Source organism: Elephantulus edwardii, unplaced genomic scaffold (genome assembly GCF_000299155.1).
Source record: "Elephantulus edwardii isolate Elephantulus edwardi_28Jun2011 unplaced genomic scaffold, EleEdw1.0 scaffold00018, whole genome shotgun sequence".
Taxonomy (NCBI): domain Eukaryota; kingdom Metazoa; phylum Chordata; class Mammalia; order Macroscelidea; family Macroscelididae; genus Elephantulus; species Elephantulus edwardii.
Window position 1 is genome coordinate 4,240,059 of NW_006399768.1, and position 25,820 is coordinate 4,265,878.

Below are 25,820 nucleotides of genomic sequence, written 5' to 3' on the forward strand. Positions count from 1 at the left end.
GTTTGACTGTGTGGATCATAACAAACTGTGGCTGACTCTGAGAAAAATGGGAATCTCAGAACATTTGATCATTGTGGTATTGGCATACTGAATATCCCATGAAGTGCCAAAAGGACAAACAGATATATTGTGGAGAAAGTGCAGCCAAAGTATTCCTTGATGGCGAAGCTGACAAAGGTTCATCTCATATACTTTGGGCATGTTGTTACGAGAAGCTATTCCTTGGAAAGGGACATCATGCTTGGAAAGAAGGAGGTTCAGTAAAGAGAGAGCCCCTCAACCAGATGGATTGACACAGTGACTGTAGCAGTGGGCCAAGTATATAAAATATGATGAAGATGGCGAGGTTAGGACAGGGTTCATGTCTATTGTCCATAAGGTCACTATGATTTGTAGTAGATAAGATGGCTCATAACACCACCATTTAATGAGTAATCTACTGCCTTGAATTCAATTCTGACTCATAACGACTTCATAAACTCATTGCTACCTAGTTGGATTCGACTCATAACTTGTCCTCTATTGGGATTCTGAGGTTGTAAATCACACAAGAGATACTCTATTTTTTCCCTTGGAACCAATGATGGTTTCAAACCCATAAAAGGGCCCATGGGGTGAGGAGCACAACTCCTTATGTGAGAAGTGACCAGAGTTCCCCTATAGATCAGAATAAAATTACCATTAATTTCTATGACTAAATCCTTATAGAAGCTTCTTGCCTCATTTTTGTCAAGAAATGAACTGGCTGAATTTCTTTACAAATCTTTTGTTTAACAGCCCAGTATTTACAATGTCAAAATTAACACCATGTGTTGTTATTTTCAAAAGTATCATCTCAGAATAATTTTACTCAACCAACCACCTGGATGGTTTATACTTGAAGGCTATTACTAGACTGTAATCATTGACACTTCAGAAAGTTTCCTCCTGTTAGGAAATTTCATTCAGAGAAGAATTTATCTATACTTGAGAATGTCTAATTAATCCTCAGGGACTTTAGAGAAGAGTCAGGATATTTTGTTTATGTTTAAATGCTTACATAAAACTCAAGGCTTGGAACAAACTAGCAATTATAGTCATTTCTATTCTTACATTACTTCTCTTGCACTGTCTCCTGAAAAAGAAAACAAAAACCAAAGACTAGATTATTTGACATTATCCTAGAAATATGTCCACATTCATGCTGCTTCCTGTGGGATATTTGAGATACCAACATCCCATAATCTGCAATATAACAGCTACCAGTGGCCATTGAATCAATTTAAGGCAACTCTATGTACTTCAGAATAGAATTGTTCTCTTTAGATATTTCAGTGCCTGTGATATTTGGGAAGCAGTTCTCTAACCTTTAGTCAACAGGAAGTTGCACTACTTCCCCAAGGGCCATACCTTCCTAGTGGTTCTAATCTACTAACAACTCTGAGAGGAAAAGATGGATTCTCTCCTCTTGTGTGATTTACAGCCTCAGAAACCCAATGAATTGTCAGGTAAGAGGTGCTCCCAACTCAACGCCAGTGAGGTTAAGTTTCCTTCCAAAGCACCTCTGGGTGGATTTGAACTGCCAGCCTATCTAATGTGACTGAACACTTAACAATTTATGCCACCCTGTGACTTGTGTTTCTCCATTTAAAAATGGCTTAATAATGCAAATCTGCGAGGCTGGTCGCTGTTAATTAGAGCTACTCTAACATGGCTCACAATTTGCCAACATATTACCTCCTGCCTCTTTCAGTTACTGTTTTTACCTATTCTGGCTAACTTTTACCATGGTGCCTTTGACTTATTTCCAAGTCAGTGCACCTGAACTACCTGGTTCCTCTTTGTATTCTTACAAGAATCCCTATTTCAAAATTCTAAGAAAACATCCAACCTACCCTTTAGCAACATTAATTTTTAAGAAATATCTTCTTTATTTCTCTATTGTGTTAAGGTTCCCAAAGACCAGTCTCAAGTTTAGTGATTCCCTAAAAGAACTCATAGGATGTGGAAAGTTGCTATTCTCACAGTAATAATTTATTATGTCCATTATTGTAAAATTATATGTACTAAAATCAGCAAGGTCATATAGGTCAAAGTCTAGGAGAAACCAGGCAAAAATTTCTAGATATCTCTTCCCTAGAAACTTGCACTTAAATTTCCTCAGCAAAGGTATGTGACAATGTAGATAAAACATTGCCTACAAAGAAAGCTCTCCTAAGCCTTGGTGTCCTGGAATTTTATTGGCAGTGCGGGCAACCATATAAGCATTCAAGGCCTATGCATCTGCGTTGGACTCTAAACTCCCAAAAGAAAAACAAACATTCACAGTAACAATTGCGTTGTAGGCTAAATTTGTTCAGTTAAACTAGTATGACTTGGCATAAGGTCTCATATATTCAAAAACATACCAGGACCAACAAACATATTCACTGCCAAGGAATCAATTCTGAGTCATGGCAACCCTCCACTGGGTTTCTAAGGCTGCAGTATCTTGAAGGAGGAAACTATCCTTGTCCCATGAATATGTCCCAGCTAGTGGATTTGAACTGCCAGTCTTTCAGTTATAAGGACAATATGTAACCAATTACACCATCACAGCTCATTCACCTAGAATATATTGTTATTATAAAATATCTGATCAAACTATCACTACATGTCAACACGTTCAGGTTCCTAGGACTCATATGTTATCTTCCAGGAGACAGTCAATGGGCAGTCCTATAGCTGACCTTTCTTGAGAATATGCAGTGTTCCATCAGGTAGGGCGTGCTGAGTTCACTTCTAAATAGCTGCCTTGATCTATAGCCACGTATACAAGCCGTGAGTTTGTTAGCATTTGTTTCATAATTTTTTTTCCATTAGTAATTCAGAAGTTGCAGTATACAAATGAACAGGAATGTAACTGGAGCCCATGCAAGATGCTGGGCCTCTGCAACAAGAAAATTCTCTTCCTAACTTAAAGCCAGGGAGCTTTGATGGGAGTTCAAAGCCACCAGTTCCTCAATAAAGATGAGTGATTTCTTCCCGTGTGATTTACATCCTTAGAAAACCAATGGAGGATCAGTTGTGAGTCTGTTTCAAATAGACAGCAGTTAGAGAGAGAGGGACAACATTATGACACTTACTGTCTGAAAGAGCATATGTACCTGAGTGCAGAAAGTCAGGGTGGCACAGTCCACAGGAAATTATGCTGCTAAGCCAAAGACGTGCCTTTCTGGTGGTTTGAACCCACCAGTTGCTCTGGTCTCCTCCTGTGTGATTTGCACCTTTGACTTACTAGAAGTTCAACAATAAGTCAGTTCTGATTTGACAGCAATGAGTTGTTTATTCAGCTTTGAAAAAACATTATATTATGGGTTTGTATAAAGACTCATATATACATTGTGTTTATATTTTGCTTCATTCACATTGTTTCATGCAATCATTACCATACATTGTGTTTTATAAAATTAGTCACCATCTAACTATGCCCACCGTTATCCTGTCTTTTCAGATACCCCTGGATATTTTGCATTTCCTTTACCCCTTACCTCCACCCACCAAATTGTGCGATGAATACCCCTCACTTTGCCCATTCTTACTTCTCTTCCCCTACCCCTTCCTCCTTTGAGCTCCCATACACATTTTACTAGTTATCCTTTTATATTTGCAATCATAGTCTTATGCAGTATTTGTCCCCATAAGGCTGAGTTAGTTCACTGGGAATAATGTTCTCAAGTCTCACCCAAGTTATATAGTAATTTTCAAAATCATTGCTCCTGAGTGCTGCTTAGTATTCCATTGTGTGAATGTCTCACAATTTCTCAAACTAGTCGAATGTGATTGGACACTTGGGCTATGCCCATGTTCTTACAATTGTGAATAACACTCATATGAACATTGGTGTACAAATATGTACTTTCATTTTTCACTTCTAATTTCCTTGGGTTATATTCCTAGTAGAGGAATAGCACAGTCATATGGAATTTCTATGTTCAGTTTTTTAAAGAAATGTCTTCCAGAGTGGTTGCACCAATTTACAATCCACCAAAAGTGTATGAGAGTTCCTATCTCTCCACATCCTTTCTAACATCTGCTGTCAGGGACCTCTCAATAGGACTGAGAAGCAGTCATGTCAGTCTAGAAACTAAGGTCCACCTGATCCAGGTCACGTTCTTCACAATTATTTGCCATGCATCAGAGACCTGAACAATGACTAAGGATGACAGAAGAATTGATGCCTTTGAGTTGTGGTACTGAAGAAGAGTCTTGTACATACTTTGGACCACGAAGAAACAAATAGATGTCTTGGAGAAGGTGAAACAAAGTTTTTCCTTGGAGGCTGGTACTTGGGGCATGTGGCCAGGAGGGACCAATCTTTAGAGATGGACATCATGCTCAGAAGGGTGCAAGGACAGTGTAGGAGAGCAGACCCTGGATGAGATGGGTTGATACAGTAACAGGGGCAATAGGGGTAGGTGTGTCAGTGTCAGTGAGACTGGTTCAGAACAGGGAAGGCTTCAGAGCTATTGTATATTAGGGTCATTATGAATTGCAGAATTGACAGCACATAACAACATCTTGTTAAAATTTACCACTGCTAATGGAACAAGTTGGTGTCTCATTGCGGTTTTGATTTACATCTCTTATTGTCAGTGATTTTGAGCATTTCTTCATTTGTCCGTTGGCCATCCAAATGTCATCCTCTGAAAGGTTTTTCCATGCCCCGTTTCCACTTTGTGATTGGATTATCACTCTTTTTCTTGTGAGAGTCCTGCAGTATTCTGTGAGCTTTTCTTATGAGATTGTTGTCTGATATGATATTGCCAAAATTTCTTCCCAGTCAGTAGGTTTTCTCCTCACCCTATAGTGATTTAATCTTTAGTAGATCTCATTCATCTTTTTTTTTTCCTCTCCTGGTTGTACCTCAGTCCCAAAAGTGTTATCTTTGATATTTAGCTCTTTTAAAAGGTTTTTGTTGAAGATTTTCCCACATCATTTCCTTTCATGAATGCTGCTTTTGTGATTGCTTATAGATCTACATAAAATTAAATTCTAGCCATCTTTAATTTTTCATGTTTCTCATTATAGCATTTATTAGTCTAGTTGTGAGGTCTTTGGTTTTTCTTACCAAATCAAAATCTATACCAAAATCTTTAATTTTCATTAAGTGTTTCAAGTTATCTTCCATTTTACCAATCAAGATTATGTCATCTGCATATAGATTTTTTATTGAGTATTCTTCTGATACTGATACCATATTTTCCTTCATGCTGTACATGAAGTTTCTAGTATTATTTGCTCAGCATACATACTGAAAAATATGATGAAAGAATACAACACAGAAACATACCTTTTCCTATTTAAAACCACACAGTACTCCTTTGTTCTGTCTGAATGACTGACTTTTGGTCTATGTACATATTTCTCATAAAACCATTCAGTGTTCTGGAATTTTCATTCTTTGCAATGTTATCCGTGATTTGTTATGACTCACACAAGGAAATAACTCTGACAGTCAGCTTTCAGTTAGGTCCTATCTAACATTAACAATGATATCTCTTTTTTCATATCCTCTTCTGAGTTTGATTTGAGTCTTCAACAAAACTTTACTTGTATGTGATAGTAATTATATTGTTTGATAATTTCTATATCCTTTTGTGTCACCTTTCTTTAAAGTGCCTAAATATGAATCTCTTCTTCTTGGTTTACTAGGTAGTTGTTTTAAAACTTTCTTGGCATACATGAATGGAAATCCAAGTTCTCTACAAACTTTCATTAAAATCTAAAAAAAAACAAACGCACATAAACGACCAATTCCAGAGTTTCATCCATTTTTTAAAACATTCTAATTGATATTCTGTCAATTACTACATCCTTACATTTCAGTGAAAGCCTGCAGCATAGCTTGGATTTCTTTTTTCAGTATTGTTGTTTCTTAATCATATTTTACTTTCTGAAATGGTTGAACATCTACCAACTTTATTTAGTATGTTGTTGTTGTTATGTGCCATCAAGTCATCTATGACTCATAACGACCTTAGTATAATAGCTCTGAAACTTGTGCTGTCCTGAGCCAATCTCATCATCTCTGACAGACCTAATCCCATTTCTCCAGTCACTGAATCAATCCATCTCATCTGGGGTCTTCCTCTCCTGTGCTGTCCTTCCACCCTTCCTAGGATGATGTTTGTTTCCAAGGACTGATCCCTCCTGTCCATGTGCCCAAAGTATATGTGCCAGAGCTTCAAATTCCTTGCCTCCAGGAAGCAGCTTGGTTTCACCCTCTCTAGGATGGACCTGTTTGTTCTCTTGGCAGTCCATAGTATGTTTCACACTCTTCTCAAGCACCACAGCTCAAAGGCATCAATTCTTCTTCCATGGTCCGTAGTTATTGTCCAGCTGTTGGGAAAACTCTTATCAGGCTCGCCTTAGTCTCCAGACTTATATAGTTGCTCCTCATTACTCTAGAAATGTCTCTGATAGCAGACTTTCCCAGTACAATTAGTCTTTTAATTTCCTGACTACTGATGTCAAGAATATTGATTGTGGAAAAAAGCAAGCTGAAGTTGTTAATAATCATAATCTCCTCTCTGTCTAATGTAAAGCTGTCAATTGGCCCAGTGGTGAGAATCTTTGTCTTCTTGATGTTGAGCTTCCATCCATTTTGAAGACTACAGTGCTTGGCCTAATGTAGCAAATGCTTCATGTCCTCCTCAGTTTCAGCAAGCAAAGTTGTGTCATTTGCATAACACAGGTTATTGATGAGTTTCCTTCAATCTTTATGTCACATTCCTCCTCATAGAGTCCAGCCGCCTGAACCATCTGTTCTGCAAAGAGATTGAAAATGTATGGAGATAGGATATATCCCTGTTGCACACCTTTCCTGATCTTGAACCTGCAGTGTTTCCTTGCTGTGTTCTAATTACTGCTTCCTGCTCCAAATATAGGTTTTTCATGAGCACCATTAAGTGTTCTTGAGTATGTTGTTGTTGTTGCTAGGTACCATCAAGTCAAGCACAACTCACAGCAACACTATGAACAAAAGATCTGAACCCTGCTCTATCCTGTGCCATTCTCATACTTCCTGACACACAAGAGCCCATTGCAGCAGTCACTGTGTCAATCCACCTGGCTGAGGGTTCTCCTCTCCTTCGTTGACCCTCCACCCTTCCCAACATCATGTCCCTCTCCAAGGAATAACACCTTCTGGCAACATGACCAAAGTATGTGAGATGAAGTCTCATTATTCTTGCCTCAAACAGCACTCCAGCTGCACACTCTCCAAAACATATTTGTTCTCTTGGCCATCCATGGGATGGTCAGTGCTCTTCTCCAACACCACAGCTCAAAGATGTCAATGCTTTTTCTGTCATCTTTTTTCATGGTCCAGATCTCAGATGCATAGCAAGTAATCAGAGAGACCATGGTCTGAATCAGACACAGTTTAGTCAGATTTTCTCAGAGCAATGAAACTGCAGATTTTCTCAGAGGAATGAAACCTCCTTATTTCCTGTCTGCTGGTACAGAGTGTTAATTTTGGATCCAAGCAAGATGAAGCTGTTGAAAGTCTCTATCTTCCTCTCCATCCATCATGAAACTATCAGTCCAGTAGTAAGAATCTTTGTTTTCCTGACATTGAGATGTAATCCATACTGACGGCTGCATTCCTTGATCTTCTGCAACAAGTACTTCAAGTCATCCTCACTTTCAGCAAACAAGGTTATGTCTTCAGCATAATGCAGATTATTGCTAAGTCTTGCTCCAATCCTGATGCCACACTCCTGCTCAGAGAGCCCAGCTTTGGAGTAGATTGACTATGAATTCCTTCTCTTCCCTTGATGCTTCCTGTGTAATTTAATTTTCCCCACAAAGAACCATTGAATATACAGCTTGAAGCTTGATATTTTTCTTTAAATCTTTCATCCTGAGAAATGATGAATGTGTTTGTTCTTTCTCTTCTCTAACTCCAGGTCTTTGCACATATCATTATAATACATTACTGTGTCTTCTCAAACTTCCCTTTGAAATCTTTAGCATTCATTCTTTAGCATCATCGTTTCTTCTCTTCACTTTACCTTCAAGAGCAAGTTTCAGAGTCTTTACATTCGTCTGGGTCTTTGCCCCCACCCCCTGCTTTATAAATGACTTCTTGTTTTCTAACTAATGATGTCCTTGATAGCATTCCAAACACCTCTAAACTTCATTGATGTTAGTTATCAAGTTGATCCTGACTCAGGGCAACCTCATGTTGCAAAGTAATATCTCATGGAGTAAAAGTACAAAGTAATATCACATGAAATATATTTCCAGGCCTGTATTCTGAGGAAATCTCTTCATGTATCCAAACTGCCAACCATTTACTTGGTAGTTAAGCATGCAACCATTTATGCCACATAGGAATTCCATTTTTTTCTAAATTTGTCTCTTTGTTTTAAAGTTTTGCTACGTTCCTGTGCTTATTCATTTTTGTTCATCATATAGGAGCAAAATGGGTAAACACTAAGCACTTCATTTCATTTAATAACTGCAGTACAAAAAGGGGAAAGTGGCATTATATCCAAAGAGGAAATTTAAATGTAAACAAAACTCTAATATTATTGACTATTTGAAGGTAAATTTTCATAAATTTGGCATAATCTTCAGGGAACTGCACTGCTGATACAATGATCACCCTTCTCTGGCAGTTAAAATCCACCAACAGCACCTCTGGAGAAAAATGAGCAATCTCCTACTCTTCTACCTACAACCTGGAGGACCAAAAGGAACTATGAGTTGATTTCAACTAGACAGCAATGAATTTTTTTTTTTAGCGTGATGGATAAATGAAACTTTGAAAGATGGAAATGTAACTAGGTCAGTGAGAGTAGAAACCCATCAGGAGACACTGGAGGTAGATGTTGTTATTGTTGTTGTTGTTGTTGTTCTGTGCCGTCGAGTCGCTTGCGACTCATAGGAGCCCTATGTACAACAACCCTAAACCCTGCTCTATCCTGTGCCAGTTGCCTTGCCTCTGACACACCCATCCTGATTACCCCAGTCACTGAATCAATCCACCTCATAGAGGGTCTTCCCCTCCTGCGCCGTCCCTCCACCCTACCAAACATGATGTCCCTCTCCAAGGACCTGTCTCTCCTTACAACATGTCCAAAGTATGTCAGGCGAAGCCCCAGAATCCTTGCCTCCAAGGAGTAGCCTGGTTTAACCTTCTCCAGGATGAATCTGTTTATTTTCTTGTCAGTCCATGGAACATTAAATACTCTTCTCCAGCGCCACAGCTCAAAGGCATCAATTCTCCTTCTATCCTCCCTAGTCATTATCCAGCTCTCTGATGCTTAACAAGTGATTGCAAAAACCATGGCCTGTATCAGGTGCACCTTAGTCTCCAGAGAGACAGCGTTGCTCTTGAATACTATAGAGAGGCCCCTAACAGCAGACTTTCCCATTGCAATACGTCTTTTGATTTCCTGGCTGCTGGTGCCAAGAGTGCTGACTGTGGAGCCAAGCAAACTGAAGCTGTGAACAATCTCAATCTCTTCACCATCCATCCTGATGCTACCAAAAGGCCAAGTACTGAGAATCTTTGTCTTCTTGACATTGAGCCTCAATCCATATTGAAGACTACAGTCCTTGACCCAATGCAGCAAACACATGAGGTCCTCCTCAGTTTCAGCAAGCAGGGTTGTGTCATCTGCATAATGCAGATTGTTGATAGATCTTCCACCAGTCCTGATGCCACACTTCTCCTCATAGAGCCCAGCCTCTCGGATAATCTATTCTGCATACAGGTTGAAAAGGTATGGAGATAGGACACATCCCTGGTGCACACCCTTCCCAATTTTGAACCATACAGTGTTACCCTGCTGTGTTCTGACGACTGCCTCTTGGTCCAACTATAGGTTTTGCATTAGCACAATTAAATGTTCTGGGATTCCCACCCTTCTCAGAGTCACCCACAGTTTGTTATGATCCACACAGTCAAACACCTTTGCAGAATCAATGAAACACAGATAGACATTCCTCTGGTATTCCCTGCTTTCAGCTAAGATCCATCTAACATCAGCTACAATATCCCTAGTACCACAACCCCTTCTAAACCCAGCATGGACTTCTGGCAGTTCTCTGCTGATGTGCTGTTCCAGTTGTTTTTGGATAATCTTCAGTAGAATCTTACATCAACCATGCACTTGAACAAAACATAAGAACCAGAGCCAATACTATCCTCTGTAGGCATCAGACCTGAGACCCTCTGGACAAGCGCAGTTGTTCTCTCTAAAACCTAGTATTAAGGGATAAACGAGTATCCGAAATCACGTCATCTCATTTGGTTGGGTAACTAAGCCCAGAGAAGCTAGGTCCTTCTCAAGACCAAAGGAACAATTCAGTTCAATTGCAATTGAACCCAATACCTAGGCCTTCCATTCCCAATCCTGTGCTCATCCTCTGGGTGGGATTAACCAGGTAATGGCACAAATACTAACTGAAAGTTTGATAGTTTGACCCTTCCAGAGATCCTTCAGAAGAAAAGTCTAGTGATCAAAAAGGACTTGGGGGGAGGGGGAGAGATTGTATAACAATGAAAGAATTTTTCTTTTACTTTTCAAAGAGAAGAGCAAACTGGGGCAGAGGCTGGGGTGGGCAGGGAGAAAAATGCACCAAGGAATGAATGGAAATCCAAAGTCTCTGTAAAAGTACATTAAAATTAATAATTTTTTAAAAAAGATAAAAAGTCACAGCCTTGGAACTCCTTGTGTACAGTTGTACTCTGAAACATCCACGGTCACCATGAGTACGAATTGATTTGACCACAAGAGGTTGGTTGTGTTGTTTTGTTTTGTTTTGTTTGGATTCTCTCTTTGTAGTTGTAAGAAAATAATAAGAGCTTCCTTGCCTTCAATCTTTTCAAGATCTCTGTAAGAAATCGCGTAACAAGTGAGGATATCTGACAGAAACTTCTTCAAGTTCCTTTAGCCCTTTGTGAAAAATCGGGGAGTTCTGGTGGTATAGTAGTCCCTAGGGAGTTGTGTTGTTAACCCAAACGCCTTTCTAGTAGGTAGAATTCACTAACAGCTTCACAAGAGAAAGATGATGGGCTATCTCTTCCGTATCAATTTGAAGCCTTGGGTGGGGGGGAACCCTTTATGAAGTCAGTTCTGTCTCAACGACAATGACTTGAGATGTGGAAAAAATCCAAACTTTATTACCATGACTTAACTGGAAAGTTGATAGAATTTCAGAGCTGAATTTCTGGTGCCTTTGATAAAATATCACTTTAATTAGCCCTTGAACTTTCTGCCCAGAACAGAACTACTGTGAAATCAGGTTAATCATAGCATCCTCTTGTTGGGTTCTCTTACGTAAACTCTGGTTGTTAGTCATGCAATAACCAAGTCTGCCTTAAGATTTTCAGCTTCTTTTAAGTTTCTAGTGCCACTAAAACTATCCACTGAACTCACAATACAATAAATGATTTCCTCTTTTCTGTCGCCTAGAACCTGAAGCGGGTGGCGGAGACCTGGATGGACGAATTCGCCGAGTACATTTACCAGCGGCGGCCTGAGTACAGACACCTCTCAACTGGTGACATCTCGGCCCAGAAGGAGCTGCGCAAGCAACTCAAATGCAAGGACTTCAAGTGGTTCATGGCTGCGGTGGCCTGGGACGTGCCCAAGTTCTATCCCCCAGTGGAGCCCCCACCTGCCGCCTGGGGGGAGGTGAGCAAAGGATTGCCATGAAGCCTGCTTTGACTAGAGTGTTTTGTCTCTCATTGTCTGGGGTGTGGGAAGGAATGCTGGTACTTTCTACTCCTTTCTCCTGCTGAGTAGAACTTTTGATAGATGAATCTCAGATTCTTTTATAGAAGAAAGGAGCTGTGGTGGCCTAGTGGATTAAGGGTTGTTCTGCAACTCAAAGGCAACTGGTTCAAATCCACCAGCTACTAGGCAGGAGATGGATGGGTAATCTCCTGTGCAATTTACAGCCTCTGAAAACCTGCTCTAGGGTCAACTAGTAGTCAGTTTTGACTGAAGGCAAGAAGTGAGTGGAGTGGGATATGAACACTCAGTCTTCAGCCTTGATAGCCCATCCCAGAACGCCTGACTAGTATTGCCTTCTCAGATTTTTTTTTGCATACAACTGGAAAAGTTTGGCTTTTGAGATTAGTGGAATCACCATAAGAATGTATGATAGGAAATTAAAATATCCATCATCCTGCAACATAAAGCAAGTAAACCAAATGTCCATGAAAACATCTTTGCCAGTCCTCTGGGCACAGCCTTGTTTCTGCTTGTACATTCAAGGACAAGAAGAGGTAGGGGGGTTGCTTTTTTCTAATCAGGGTGTGTTATGTCGAACCACAGGGAGATAGATACCTTCCCACAATACTCAGAACTGAGCAATGTGCTCCTTAAATAATTAAGCTTAAGCTCCTTAAATAATTGCCAACGTGGCCACCTCTCAATGCTTCTGTTTGATTTCCCTTTTTGATCTAAAATGAAAGATCTGAATGGCTCCAGTTCCTAGATTCAAAAGTCTCTCTCTTGTGGCATAAAAGCACCATTGTGCTGGGTTCAGTTCCATTCAATACTGGTTACTATAGACTTCTGCTGATAGAAGAATGTTCTAAAGCAAAGATTAAAAACGGATGGGGTGACTTTTTTTATCCTATCAACTTAATCTGCTTTTAGCAGAGGATATCAGGGGGAAATGCAGCCTCGGCTGAGTGCCCCATGCCAGTACCCAAGTCTTTCAGAAGCTGAGAGCTCACTGACTGTCCTGCACTGTGGCAGAAACTCTTCATCGTCATTCTCGGTTTTGTAGTGTTGAAAGGCTCAGGTTGTTAACTAGAGAGCGGCTGTGACTGCAGAAATCTGGAATAAAGTTTCCTGGGGCATAGTAGGAGTGGCCACGGTGGACTTCAGGCCTTCTTGGATGAGCTGAGACAGGTCCCTCTCCCTGAAAATGTGTTTAGCAAGTGTAATATACTTAATGTGTTTTTCTGGGAGGGTGGAAGAAAATGCCATTCTCTGCCTAGACTGAGAAATCCAAGCTTCAAGAAGAGAATGGAGACCATGACTGTGTGTTCTATCCTCTGGTGACTGTGTGTGTGTGTGTTTGTGGCCCTGATACTGTCTCAATCATTTTTCATTTGATCTCATCAGGCACATCTCAACAATTTCATTAAAGCTTCCATGGAATATTAACCATTTTATTCTGCTTATATTAGTTGTCGCTATCTACAGTGAGCTTCAATTTCAGCAGAGAAAATTTAAAGTGAATACCTAAAAGAGCTTTATTTTTAGCATGTTATAAAATTTAGGAATTCATTATTCAGTAAGCTTGTAAGTTCCAATTTAAAAATTTGTGATTATGATTGTTCATCCATTGCACTATACTGTGTTTTCTTATATATTTTTTTGCTTACAAAGTTCAAAGACATTGGTTTCACACTACTCTTCATTCACTACTCATTGTACCTCATAAAATCATTCCCATGCATTGTTTCATAAAATTAATCATCATTGGACCTTGCCCATCATTACCCTGTCTTTTCAGATCCCAGCCAGATCCTTCCCATTTCCTTCACCCACCCTACCTCCACTCATCAAATTGTGCAGCCCTGTGGTTTTGACCTACCCATCCTCACCCCTCTGCTCCCAACTCCTTTCCCACTTGGGTCACCATATATGTTTTACTAGTTATCCCTGTAATTGTGTCATAATGCTCTTATGCAGTAGTTATCCTTATGAGACTAAGTTAGTTCACTTAGAATAGTCCTCTCCACTCTCTCCCTAGTTCTGTAGTATTTTTCAAAACCATTGTTCCTGAGTGCTGCATAGTATTTAATTGTGTGAATATACCTCAATTTCTTAATCCATTCAGTTGTGGCTGGACATTTGGGTTGTTTCCATGTGATAGTGAATAATGCTGCTATGAACATTGATATATAAATCTCCATTTGTGCCTCAGTTCTAATTTCCCTGGGGTATATGCCAAGTGCTCTGCTGTACATAGAATTTTTGAAGGCCTGTTATATTTTGAAAGTGGATGGACAATGACTAAGGATGACAGAAGAAGAATCAATGCTTCTGAATTGTGGTGCTGGAGGAGTCTTAAACATACTACAGACTGCCAAGAAAGCAAATAAGTCTGTCTTGGAGAGGGTGAAACCAAGTTTCCTTGAAGGCTAGGATTTTGAATCTTCTTCTCACATACTTTGGGCACATGGCCAGGAGAAGGACATCATGCTTCGAAGGGTGGAGGGACACCTCAGGAAAGGAAGAACCTGGATGAGATCAATTGTTGCAGTGACTGGGGCAATAGGGGTTGGTTTGTCAGAATTAGTGAGACCAGCTCAGGACAGTGCAGGGTTCAGAGCTACTGTACATAAGGTCACTATGGATTGTAGGCTACGTGATGGCACATAACAACAACAGCATATTCCAAACGGTGAAATAGCTAAGACATAATGAATTTCTATGTTCAACTTTTTGAGGAAACACCAAACTGCCTTCCAGAGTGGTTATACTATTTTACAGTCCCACCAATAGTGTATGAGAGTTCACAGCTCTCCATATCCTAACATTTATTGCTTGCTGCCCTTCTAAACTTTGCCACTGCTGCTGGGAATGAGATGATATCTCATTGTGGTTTTGATCTGCATCTTTCTTATTTCCAGTATATGCCTTAACTGAAAAACAAAACAAAATCCCCAATGACATAAAATCAATTTCAATTCATTAAATGTCTAAGAAGTACATCTTTATAGGAGGAGACTGCCTATGTCTCTCTGGTAGAGCAACAGGAGGGTAAAAACCAAACAACTTTTGGTTAATAGCCTAACAGGTAACCATTATACCACCAAGAATCCTTATTCATTAAGAAACACATGGAAAAACCCTCACAATTATCATTGAAAGATTCACTGGTGGATCAAAATCTCATCAATCTTCTCTCCAAATAATTTGGGAATATATTATTTGGCATTTTTGTTTCTGCTTTGTTTTCCTACATAGTGACCGCTTCAAGCTGCAAGTGGTCACATTTTTCTACCTTTGCTTGCATAGACAACAACTTGTATTCATAGATCACCTTGCTTTAAAACAGATTGTAAGATTATAGAAAAGGCATAAGCTACAAAGATCAAGTATTCAGTATTTTTAAAAGATGAAATGCTGTTTATTTTCCCAAATCTTCACAAAAGTTTATACTTAGCATTTTGTAAAAATAAAGAGCTTTAGCGGCATAATGCAGTTCATTGGTAGTTGCACTATTCGCTCAATAGGCAATCTTTATGATGATGTTGTTGTTGTTGTTGTTGTTGTTAGGTGCCGTCGAGTTGCTTGCAACTCATAGCGACCCTATGTACAACAGCCCTAAACTCCACTCTGTCCTGTGCCAATCACACTGTCTCTGACACTCCCATCCCGATTATCCCAGTCACTGAATCAATCCACCTCATAGAGGGCCTTCCTCTCCTGCGTTGTCCCTCCACCCTCCCGAGAGCACGATGTCCTTCTCCAGGGACTGGTCCCTCCTTACAACATGTCCAAAGTATGTTAGACGGAGCCTCAGAATCCTTGCCTCCAAGGAGCCATCGGTTTAACCCTTTCCTGCTAAAGGGTCTTCTTTTATCTAAATAATTTCGAAATATCTTTTTTTTATCTTAACAAATTATGGCTGACATTAAACACTAAATATATTGTTAATAATCTTTAAATATGGTCTATGACCTTGAGGATGTTACTTACATCCTGGGATATAAGTTTCTGTTTTGTCCAATTAATAGAGTGAATAACTATCTGGAAATCTCTGTTGCTGGTTTGTTTGATTTTACATTTTAAATTGTGATTTATGGGAAAGTTTACAAACTATATTGCTTGATTCTATTGTCCAGTAAATCATTCATGCATATTTTGTTCTAGTACATTAATTAAAATATATTTGATGTCATAAAAAAGAGAATGAGGATTCCAAAACACTTAATTGTGCTCATGAGGAACCTACATATAGAATAAGAAGCAGTTGTTCAAACAGAACAAAGGAACACTGCAGGTTTCACGAAAAGTGTATGTCAGGGTTGTGTCCTGTCTCCACACCTATTCAAATCCGTATGCTAAGCAAATCATTTGAGAAGCTGGAGTCATAAGAATATTATATCAAGATTGGGTTAAAACTCATTAATAGCTTTTATTATGCAGATAACACAACTTTACTTGCAGAAAATGAAGTAGACTTGAAGCACTTACTGAAGACAATCAAAGACTACAGTCTTTATATGGATTCCATCTCAATAACAAAATAACCAAAATTCCTCACCAGTAGGCCAATAGGCAAAATCACAATGTTGTTGTTGTTGTTGTTAAGTGTCATCGAGTCACAGGCGACTCATAGCGACCCTATGAAGGAGAGTCCTCAATGCTTGGGTGCCTTTCATCCTCTCTCCAGGTTCATAGGGTTTCCGGAGGCAAGCTATTACAGAAGTGGATGCCACTCCTCCTTCCAAGCTTGTTTTCATTGGGGAGCTCCACCCCACTCTCTGTCCGCATTGGGTAACCAACCATTAACGCAATATCACAAAAGATGAAAAAAAGACTGAAGTTTCCAACTATTTTTTTTAAACTTAGATTCACAATCAATATACATGGGAAAAGCATCCAAGAAATCAATAGATGTGTTGCCTTGGGAAAATCTGTTGGCAAGGATCTCATCAAAGTGCTTTAAAACAAAGATGTCAGTTTAAAATGTGTCTTAACCAAGCCATAGCATTTTCTATTGCTTCCTATGGATCTGAAAAGTTGAACCGTGAATAAGGATGACAAAAGAACTGATGTCTTTGAATTGTGAGGTTAGTAAAGAATATTGAATATCTCGTGGATTGCCAAAAGAACAATTTTTTCTTGGAGGAAGTACAATTACAGTGCTCCTTAGAGATAAGGATGGTGAAATTCACGCATTCGGGTATGTTGTCAGGAGAGACAAGTCTTTGGAAAAATGCATTGTAGCATATCAGTGGAAAAAAGGAAGGCCTTCAACAATATGGATTGACACAGTGACAACTACAATTAGATTTGAGCATGATAAACATAAAGATAGTTCAGATTAGAGTAAGGGTCATAGGGTCACTATGTGTAGCTGACTCAGCAGCACCTAACAAGAACAACAACATTTGGGAATGAATATACATTTGGATGTTTTGTTCCCCTACATAGTTACTACATCAAACATCAAGTGGTCTCATTTTTCCACTTCACTTGCCCAAACTACTTATTGCACTAACACTAGGAAAGAAAACAAGGGCATATAGTTGGCAGGACAGCTTCATTTAGTTGCATTTATTTCATGAAATCATAATGCACAGCATGAATGAAGGCATAGTTAGAAGGTTGGAAAAAAAGTAAAAAAGAAGACAACCAGTAAGTGATAAGGGATTGGACTGATAAAGCTATTTCTTAGCCAGAGTCCCTGGATAATATTCAAACGTTAAAATGCTAACCAGAAATCTGAAGGTGGAGCCTATCCAGAAGCATCTCAGAAAAAAAGACCTGGTGATCTACTTCTGGGAAGTTAAATATTATAAACATTTTAGAGCCCAGGTCTACCAGGGCACATATGAGGTCACCATCAATCAAAGATGACTAAATGGAAACTGTTTTGTTTTGTCCTCTTGCAATATCTCATCCCCTACCCTTCCCAAGCAGTAGAGATTCCAGGTGGTTAAAGTGACATATGACCAATTACACAAGAGATGGTGGCAGATTTGAAATAATGAAAATGAGAAACCATTTCCTTACTGTTTATTGGCTAATAAATAAATAAATTCAAAATGACTAAAAGTACAGAATATATTTGTGAGTCATTTGAATCCATGGGAAAAAATACTCTTTTCTAAAAGGAGTTTTCATACTCACATATTTTCTTTTCTCTTTGATACGACTGTTTTAAATAAACTTCTATTTTAGAGTCATTTTAACCATTTTAAAATAATTTAAAATTCATAGAAAGATTCCAAAAATATTATGTAAAATTCACATGGTCTCTTCATTTGACTTCATCTAATGTTCATATCTTGCATAACCATGACACATGTACTAATGAACAACAGTAGAGTCCTTTTAACTACACTATAGAGTTCATTCACATTTCACCAGTTTTCCATTAATGTTCTTTCTCTATTCCAAGATCCAATCAGTATATGAGAGGGCTTTTCAACTTGCTATAACCTTTAAGTGGGCAAATCTCTTCAATACATACAATAGGTCAATTGCTGTTTTAACAAGAAATAAAAAGAAGAATGCTGACCATATGGTTTTTTAAGCAGTGCTAGAAAGGAACCACAACCCTCCATCAACATAAACACGAGAATGCTTTATGGGAGATGCGTGCCAACCAGCATGGTAACTTGCCATTTTATGCACTTGTACTTGGAACAGTGTTCTACCTGCTTCTCTGTGCCAACCTGTTTCTGGGTAAATAATGACGTGTGCTCAGGCAATTTTGGGCTCTGGCAGTTGGAACGCTAATTTGTCAAGAATCTGCCACAGGCCATAAACAGTCTATAAACTGCCACTCTTTTCCCTGACACATTCAGCTGAATTGTTGCACTTGTCTTTTAACAGATTTCCCTGCTTCTGCCCTCCCCTCTTGCTGATTATTCTTGCCAAAAATGTAAAAATGTAAAAAAATGTAAAAACAACAACAACAACAAAACAAAACAAACCTAAATCACATAAGGGGTCCCTAAAGGACAGCATAGAGCTGCCCCATGGTGTTAGCAAAGATACAAGTCTTTATTGAAGCAGACAGCATCATCTTTCTTCTGCAGAATAGCTGGAGAGTTCAAACTACTGACTTTCTCATTAGCAGTCCAGCCCTTAATCCACTGCACCACCAGTTGCTAGCATCCCTTTCACAGTAAAAGCCAAAGAGCTTTGGCTTAAAAAAAAAAAAAAAAAGAAAGAAGGAAAAAGAAAAAAAAAAGAGTTTTCAAAAAAGACTTTTCAAAGTTTTTTGAAGACCCTAAGTTATCTGACTCTCCAAGACACACCCCTTCCAATCTCTACTTGGTTCTTAGTGTTGTATCTTTCTGAACGCCTTGGCTTTGTCACTGTTCTTCACATACAGCAAGCACAATCCCACCTCAGCGCCTTCTCACTTGCTTTCCTTCTACTTAGAACCATCCAACCCCAGAAATTCTTATTGTTTCTCTTCTTACTTCCTTCAGATCCTTACTCAAAATAATATTAATAGTATTTTCTTATTAAGACCATCTATAGTCACTCCATCTAAAATTGTAACAGCTCAAATACACATAAATATAAGCTTTTAAATCTTATTCCCTTCATTGTTTTTCTCCATGGTATCTTAAAGATTTATTAATTTCTCTTATTTTTCCTCTGTTGCATCCACCGGAAAGCGAAGTTTAAAATCACAAGAATTTTGCTCATAATTTGTGCTACTACTATTGTTCCCTGACAGAAATGTCTGACATATAGTAAGTACTCAAAAAGTGTTTGCTGAATTAATAAAAGTAATCTAAAAAATGGAGGAGCCTAGGTCCCTGTTGTCCCATTGTGTATCTGGAGGCCCTACAGAGCACCCTGGGCCCACGCTGCACCTTACCACACAGGGGACAAGTTCCCATTTCACTCCTGCCTTGGCCATTCATTCTTGACCCCTGTGAGAGCTTGGTCAGCAGGACATTGTGAGAAGTGAACCTCCTTTAATCAATTCTGATCAACTTTGCTTACCAGGAGAGGCAAATAGGATATTAAATATTCTGTAATTAGCAATAGAGAAAAATTCCAAAAATGAAGATTCTTATCCTAGCAATTTCTAAATTCTCCCTGCCAACCTCCTACTTAAAAGACAAGAAGGGATTAAAGTCCTCGCAGATAGATGAATCCTTGTCAGAAAAGTCCTCTTAGGAAGTTATTCCATGCTGTGATGCTCAAGGGTGGGAGATAGGGTGAAGAAAAGGGATGAGCCAGAGAAAAGAAATGTGGTGCTGGACGTTGTCTGGTGTGATTTAAATATAAAGACTGTGCTTTTCCACTCCATTGGATAAGGAGAACACTGGTTTAAAGCAGAAATCTATTCTTAAACCATCCACATCTGGAGTGTGTCTTTTTCTGTCAAGATGCTAAATGAAAGAACCTGAATTTCCTTTTCACCTTCTCGCCCTTTCTCCTCCTTAGAATTCATGAATTTGATAGAATCATTTATAGTCTTCCTTTATAGTCCAAAAAGAAGAGTTCTGCAGAATCCTACATATCATGTGTAAAAGGGAATAAAAGATGTAAAATAGACAAACGTGTCTTTTCTAGCCGGTGCCATAAATTCTTTCAAGAAATGTCTGCTTTCTGTCCTCAATGTGCCAATCCTGGCACATCCATTTGTCATCTTGCAGTTGTGCAAAACTTTTATAAAGTCTTTATTTTAAAAATTCATCTCAATACTGAACTATTGAGGCTGCTATTCAAAATATTCTTTCCCCGAGATGAATGTCATCCTAAACTGTGAAACATTTACAAATGCAGACACCCTAAATAATTCTGTTTTCCTCTTTGGCTTCTGATTCCCCATAACTTCTTATAGCCTGTTTTGTTTTGTTTTCTTTCTTCCAGTATTGTTACAGCCAACACAACTTTTCAAACATTTCCATATAGTTTAGATGAAAGGAAGTCCAACATTTAAAACACAGCTCATTGCTTTCAAGTCAGAACTGACCCATAGCTGACCTTCTATTGGGTTTCTAGGGCTGTAAATTGCACCGAAGATTGTCCATCTTTTTACCATGAAGTCATTGGTGGACTCGAAACTCCAGAGAGAGAGTCACTGCCTTTGGGTTAGCAGCACAACTCCCTGTGGACTACAGAGATGCATTATCTGAAAGAGCATCTCAGGATGGGAGGCTGTCTCTTTGGGATTCTTTGAAAATGCTACTGACATCTGATGCAGAGGGTAAATACCAGGACTTTCTACACAGTGAGTGAGCTTCCTCCCTTTCTCACTGGAGAGCCACAGTCAGCTTTCCCAGCATTCCCTGTTCTTGCAACTGAGAAAATTGCAATGTAAAACCATACTGTTACTCCTGGCAACCACACAGCCATTAGCAACTATCACCATCATGTACGTATTATATATCTTTTAAATAGATCTTTAGATTAAACACTTATTCAGAGTTGATTTGTCACCCTTTGAGCATATTCACATTGGTTTGATGTGTCATTTATTTTCTCAGACAGCAGCAATACTGATACAATATGCTAATTCATCTCTCTGAAGCTCAATGAGGTTTAGGAAAATGTAAGAATCCATAAAGATTAGTATTACCCCTCCAGATTTTACTGTATGTTTTCTGGGTTCTCAACACTTGAAACAGAGCTGCAAAGACAAACTTAATGTGTCTTATGGTAAACATAATTTCAGTTCAATTTTCTTAGCTGAGCAAATGAGACAACTTCACATCTGCTCCATCCATTCCTGGGAATATTTTCCTCTTCTTTTATATAGTATATAAAAGTATGCCATGCAAAACTCATCTTTTTCTTTTATTTTTGGTATTCCTTTTTTTATATATGTGTACACAAACATAAATATATGCTTTTTGTGATTGCATGACAATAGTAAGTGAAATTTCAAATGAATGTTAATTTGTTTATGAATTCATCTTTGTGTTTAATTTTCAGTAAAAATTAGTTGTTTTCTATTCTGAGAACAGTACAAAAGAAAGATAATTCGAGTATCATAGTAATATTTCCAATCCACAGTCTCAGAGAATTGGTAGAAATGTAAATACAAAGAAATTTCAATTTCTAAGTATGGATTTAAGGCAACTCCTATTCCAACCATTCTTTAACAAAATGTCTCGGTAGCTAAGAGGAACCTCTGTAGTGATAACTGCTGTCAGCTTGTATTTAAGATCTAGTTATCACCCACATCTTGGTGAAGAACAAGAATAAGCCTGGGGTGGGATAAGGAGAAGGATAAGATAATATTCTTGAGTTCCTGAAATAAAATGAAAATGAGACAGTTCAGGAAGCTACTTCTAGGTTATCCAGACTGATGTTAGCATGACTGGGTTTAGAATGCAGTTCTCATTTTCTTCAGGCAAGCACCTGATTTTGTATGCCTTTGAGTCAGAACAGAGGAATGAATAGCTGACCCTCCCACCAATTTTCAGAGACAGTAAATCACACAGGAAGAGACCGCCCATTTTTTATTCAAATTCAAATTGTCAGCCTTTAGGGTTGCAGTGAAACTTCTTACCAAAAGCCACTCTTTTCTTTAAATGTTCTTACACTATATTGGCCTATTCTATAAGCATCAGACCTTGATTTGCCCTTTTCCAAACTCTGGGGAGTAAAGTGACTACGCAACTGAAAGAGAAGCAGTTCTTCCTATTGGGAATCATTCATCATTCATTGCCACTAACTCTCAGCTGACCTTCCAGCAAATTTCCAGCTAAAAGTCACAGGAAAGGAGATTGCCCATCTTTCACCCTTGGAGCTGCAGGTGGACCTTTAACAACCTAAAGCTAGTCAGTTTGTCTTAAATTTGGTAAGCAACTCAAAGAATAGTGTAGCTCTGCATTGGTTTGGGATGTAGGAAAAGTGACACTTAGGTACTTCAGTTGTCAAATTCTTTCCCTATTTATGATTTTCTCGCAATTATCTCTTTGTATTTCTTTTGCATCCTTTCTTTTTATTTTATATTGGTTTGCCTACAAAATTTGAATACGCTGTGTTTAATTTATGTGTGTTGTGTTTCACACATTTCTTCATTCACACTGTGTTTCATCTAAGCATTCAACATTGAGTTTCATAAAATCAATCACCATTGATCTTTGTCTACTATTACCCATCCTTTCAAGTCCCTATTAGATCTTTCCTAATGCCTCCACCCTCTTCCTCCAATGTGCTTGCATTTCTATGTTGATTTTAAAAAATACAAGAATTCGGGTTACCAGCTTAGTATTTCTAAAACTATGATTTTGCTAATCAACAATTAAAAATTATTTGGCTCTCATGCCAATGATGACATGTTATACTTTTCATGAGCCCCTAATGCCAAATCAACTTACTGGTTACGGCTGGTCAATTTCTGGGAAATTCTTGGGAATGAGATACCCTAGTATTAGGTCTATTATAAGAGAAAGTAAAATAGCAACCTCCTTTCAGGAAAAGCTTCCATCTCTAAAGGAAAAAGTTGTTGTTGTGTACCATTAAATTAAAAGTGACTCAGTTCTGACTCTCAGGCAGATTTTCAGAGGCAGTAAATCTCATGGGAAGAGATTGCTGGTCTTTCTTTCATGAAATAGCTGGTGGATATGATCAGTTGGCAGAAAGCCCCTTCCCACTAGAACACCAAAGAAGAAATCTCTGTATGTCTTCTCTGAAATACAGATTTAAGAAATCAATATTTCTCAAGATTCAACTTTTTCCAAACCAATCACACACTTTAAAACTATTTTTTTCTTTTCTTTGTCATAATTATGTAAACATATTTGTTCCAGGTTCTAACAATCAAATACTATCATAATCTTGTAAATATTGAAAAATCATGAGGAATGATACAAAAAATAAAAAGTGAAATTTTCTGTAATATTGATGCTACAAAACAGGGTGGGATGCTAAGTTCCAAGAATATGCTAACCAGCATGTCTTTGTTTAATCATAAAGATCAGATAAAACATTTACGACAGCAGAAGGTGTTAGAGTGGATCATGGACATAATATTCCATAAAATGGCAGTTAGCTGTGGGGAAAAAAATGACAGGAATTCTCAAAATTCCCAAAATATGAATTTAACATTTACTGTTGATTCAATTCAACTCACAGTAACTCCCTCCATGTGTGAGACAGAGAACTATACCCCTTGTGATTTCAGTGGCTGATTTTCAGAAGTAGATCGAATTTTTCTTCCAAAGGTCCTCTGGATAATTGAATAGAAAACTTTCCAGCGAGCAGCAAACATAATAACTTCATGCACCACCCAATAACTCCTTAGAGTATTGACTAGTGTAAACTGAGCACTAATCACCAGTAAGTTTTATGTGCGACCAGCAGAGATGTTAAATTGGGAGAAAAGAAAAAGATGTGTGCTGAGAACAACAAATACCCACTTCAAAAGAAAGAACATATTTTACTAAGGCAGTCGACTGACAATTACTAATGAAATTCTAAGACATTCTCACAAACTCTGAACCAAAGACAAGAACAAAGAAGCCATAGAAGAACCATGAAGGAGCAATGAGAATTTAAACCATACTGAAACAGTCTTACTCTACAAGAATCTACTGCTAAGAGTTGAATAAAAAATGAGCTGTACAAGAATACTGAGGAGTCCCAGGGAGACAACACTGCTAATACCAGAGACGAGCTTCTGAGGAGAAAGACCTCAGAAAGTACTGAACAACAAACACATTTAAATGTAAAAAGATAACAGAGCTGCCTTGGAAGGATAAACTTTCAGAACTCTAGACAACAGAGTTCAAGACAAGATTTTTTTTTTCCCTTTTTTTTTTTTGAATCAAGCTCAGTCCTGAGAGACAGAGGTGCGACTATCTAAAGAGATCATACTTTTAAATATTTCACAATAACAGCAGGGGGGAAAGCCTGCAAAGGAAATTTCTAACAGTAAAAGAAAAAAAAAAACAGAAAAACCAATTCAAAAACAACAACAACAAAAAACCCTACTTCATTTAAAAATTGTTGTTGTTAAATGGCACTGAGTACGACCCTAAGAACAAGATTTCTGATCCTTGACCTATTCTGTACCATTCTCACAATCTCCGACACCCTGAAGTACATTGCTGCAGACACTGTGTCAATCCACCCAGTTGAAGGTTTTCCTCTCCATCATCCCTCCACCTTCCCAAGCATGATGTCCCTCTCCAATAAATATTTACTTCTAGCAACATGCTCAGATTATGTGAGACAAAGCTGTGTCATCTCTCTCAGGAGCACTATGGCTGCACCTTTTCCAATATATATCTGTTTGTTCTTTTGGCAGTCCATGGGATATTCAGCACTGTTCTACAACACCATAATTCAAAGGCAGCAATTCTTCTTCCGTTATCCTTTTTCAGCTCGCAAATACATAGCAAGTGATCACAAAAATCATGGCTACATCAGGCACCGCTTAGTCCTTAAACTAATATCACTTCTCCTCAATAATTTGGAGATGTCCATGACTAAAGACTTTTACAATGAAATAGGTCTCCTGATTTCCCAACTAATACCAAGTGTATTGATTGTAGATGTAAGTAAGATGAAATCATTGATAACTTCAATCTTTTTTCCATCTACATGATATTGCCTCTTATTCCAGTGGCTAGGATTTTTGTTTTCTTGACATTCAGATGCAACTCATATTGAAGGCTGGAGTTTTTAATCTCCTTCAGCAAGTGCTTTAAGTCTTCCTCGTTTTCAGCAAGCAAGGCTGTGTCCAAGGTTGATCCAGCTCCTCAAATCACCTTAGAATACAGATTAAATAGAGATGTAGAAAGGATACAACCCTGATGCCACTTTATAATCAGCCATCAGATATGGTATTAAAAAGGAGATGAAAATGAGCCAAATAGACGTCAAGTATCTTTTGAAAACATACTAGAACCGTAGCCACAAATAAGATGAAACTGCAGCATAAGATTTCAAGAGTCTATGAATCTTAACAGTATCAAATTTGAAAGTAGCATACAACTAAGAATAAGAGGGAAGTTCAGAAAAGAGATGGCTGGAAAGATATAATTACCTGAAAAAGAACCTGAGAACATTCAGGAAGAAATTGAGAGAAAAAAATTAAAACATTATTTCAGAGTGAAGTCTACGTTAGGGGGAAATTGAGCAAATGGAAGTGCA

The 25,820-nt window shown here is 38.4% G+C and overlaps 1 protein-coding gene across 1 annotated transcript in view; it reads left to right on the plus strand.

Moving 5' to 3' along the window:
- GALNTL6 (UDP-N-acetyl-alpha-D-galactosamine:polypeptide N-acetylgalactosaminyltransferase-like 6) overlaps positions 1-25,820 on the plus strand; it is a 2,113,891-nt gene that overhangs the window by 1,971,949 nt on the left and 116,122 nt on the right. The window contains exon 10 of the mRNA XM_006882210.1: positions 11,451-11,672. Coding sequence (XP_006882272.1) covers positions 11,451-11,672 — 222 coding nt within the window. The remainder of the gene's footprint in view (positions 1-11,450; positions 11,673-25,820) is intronic.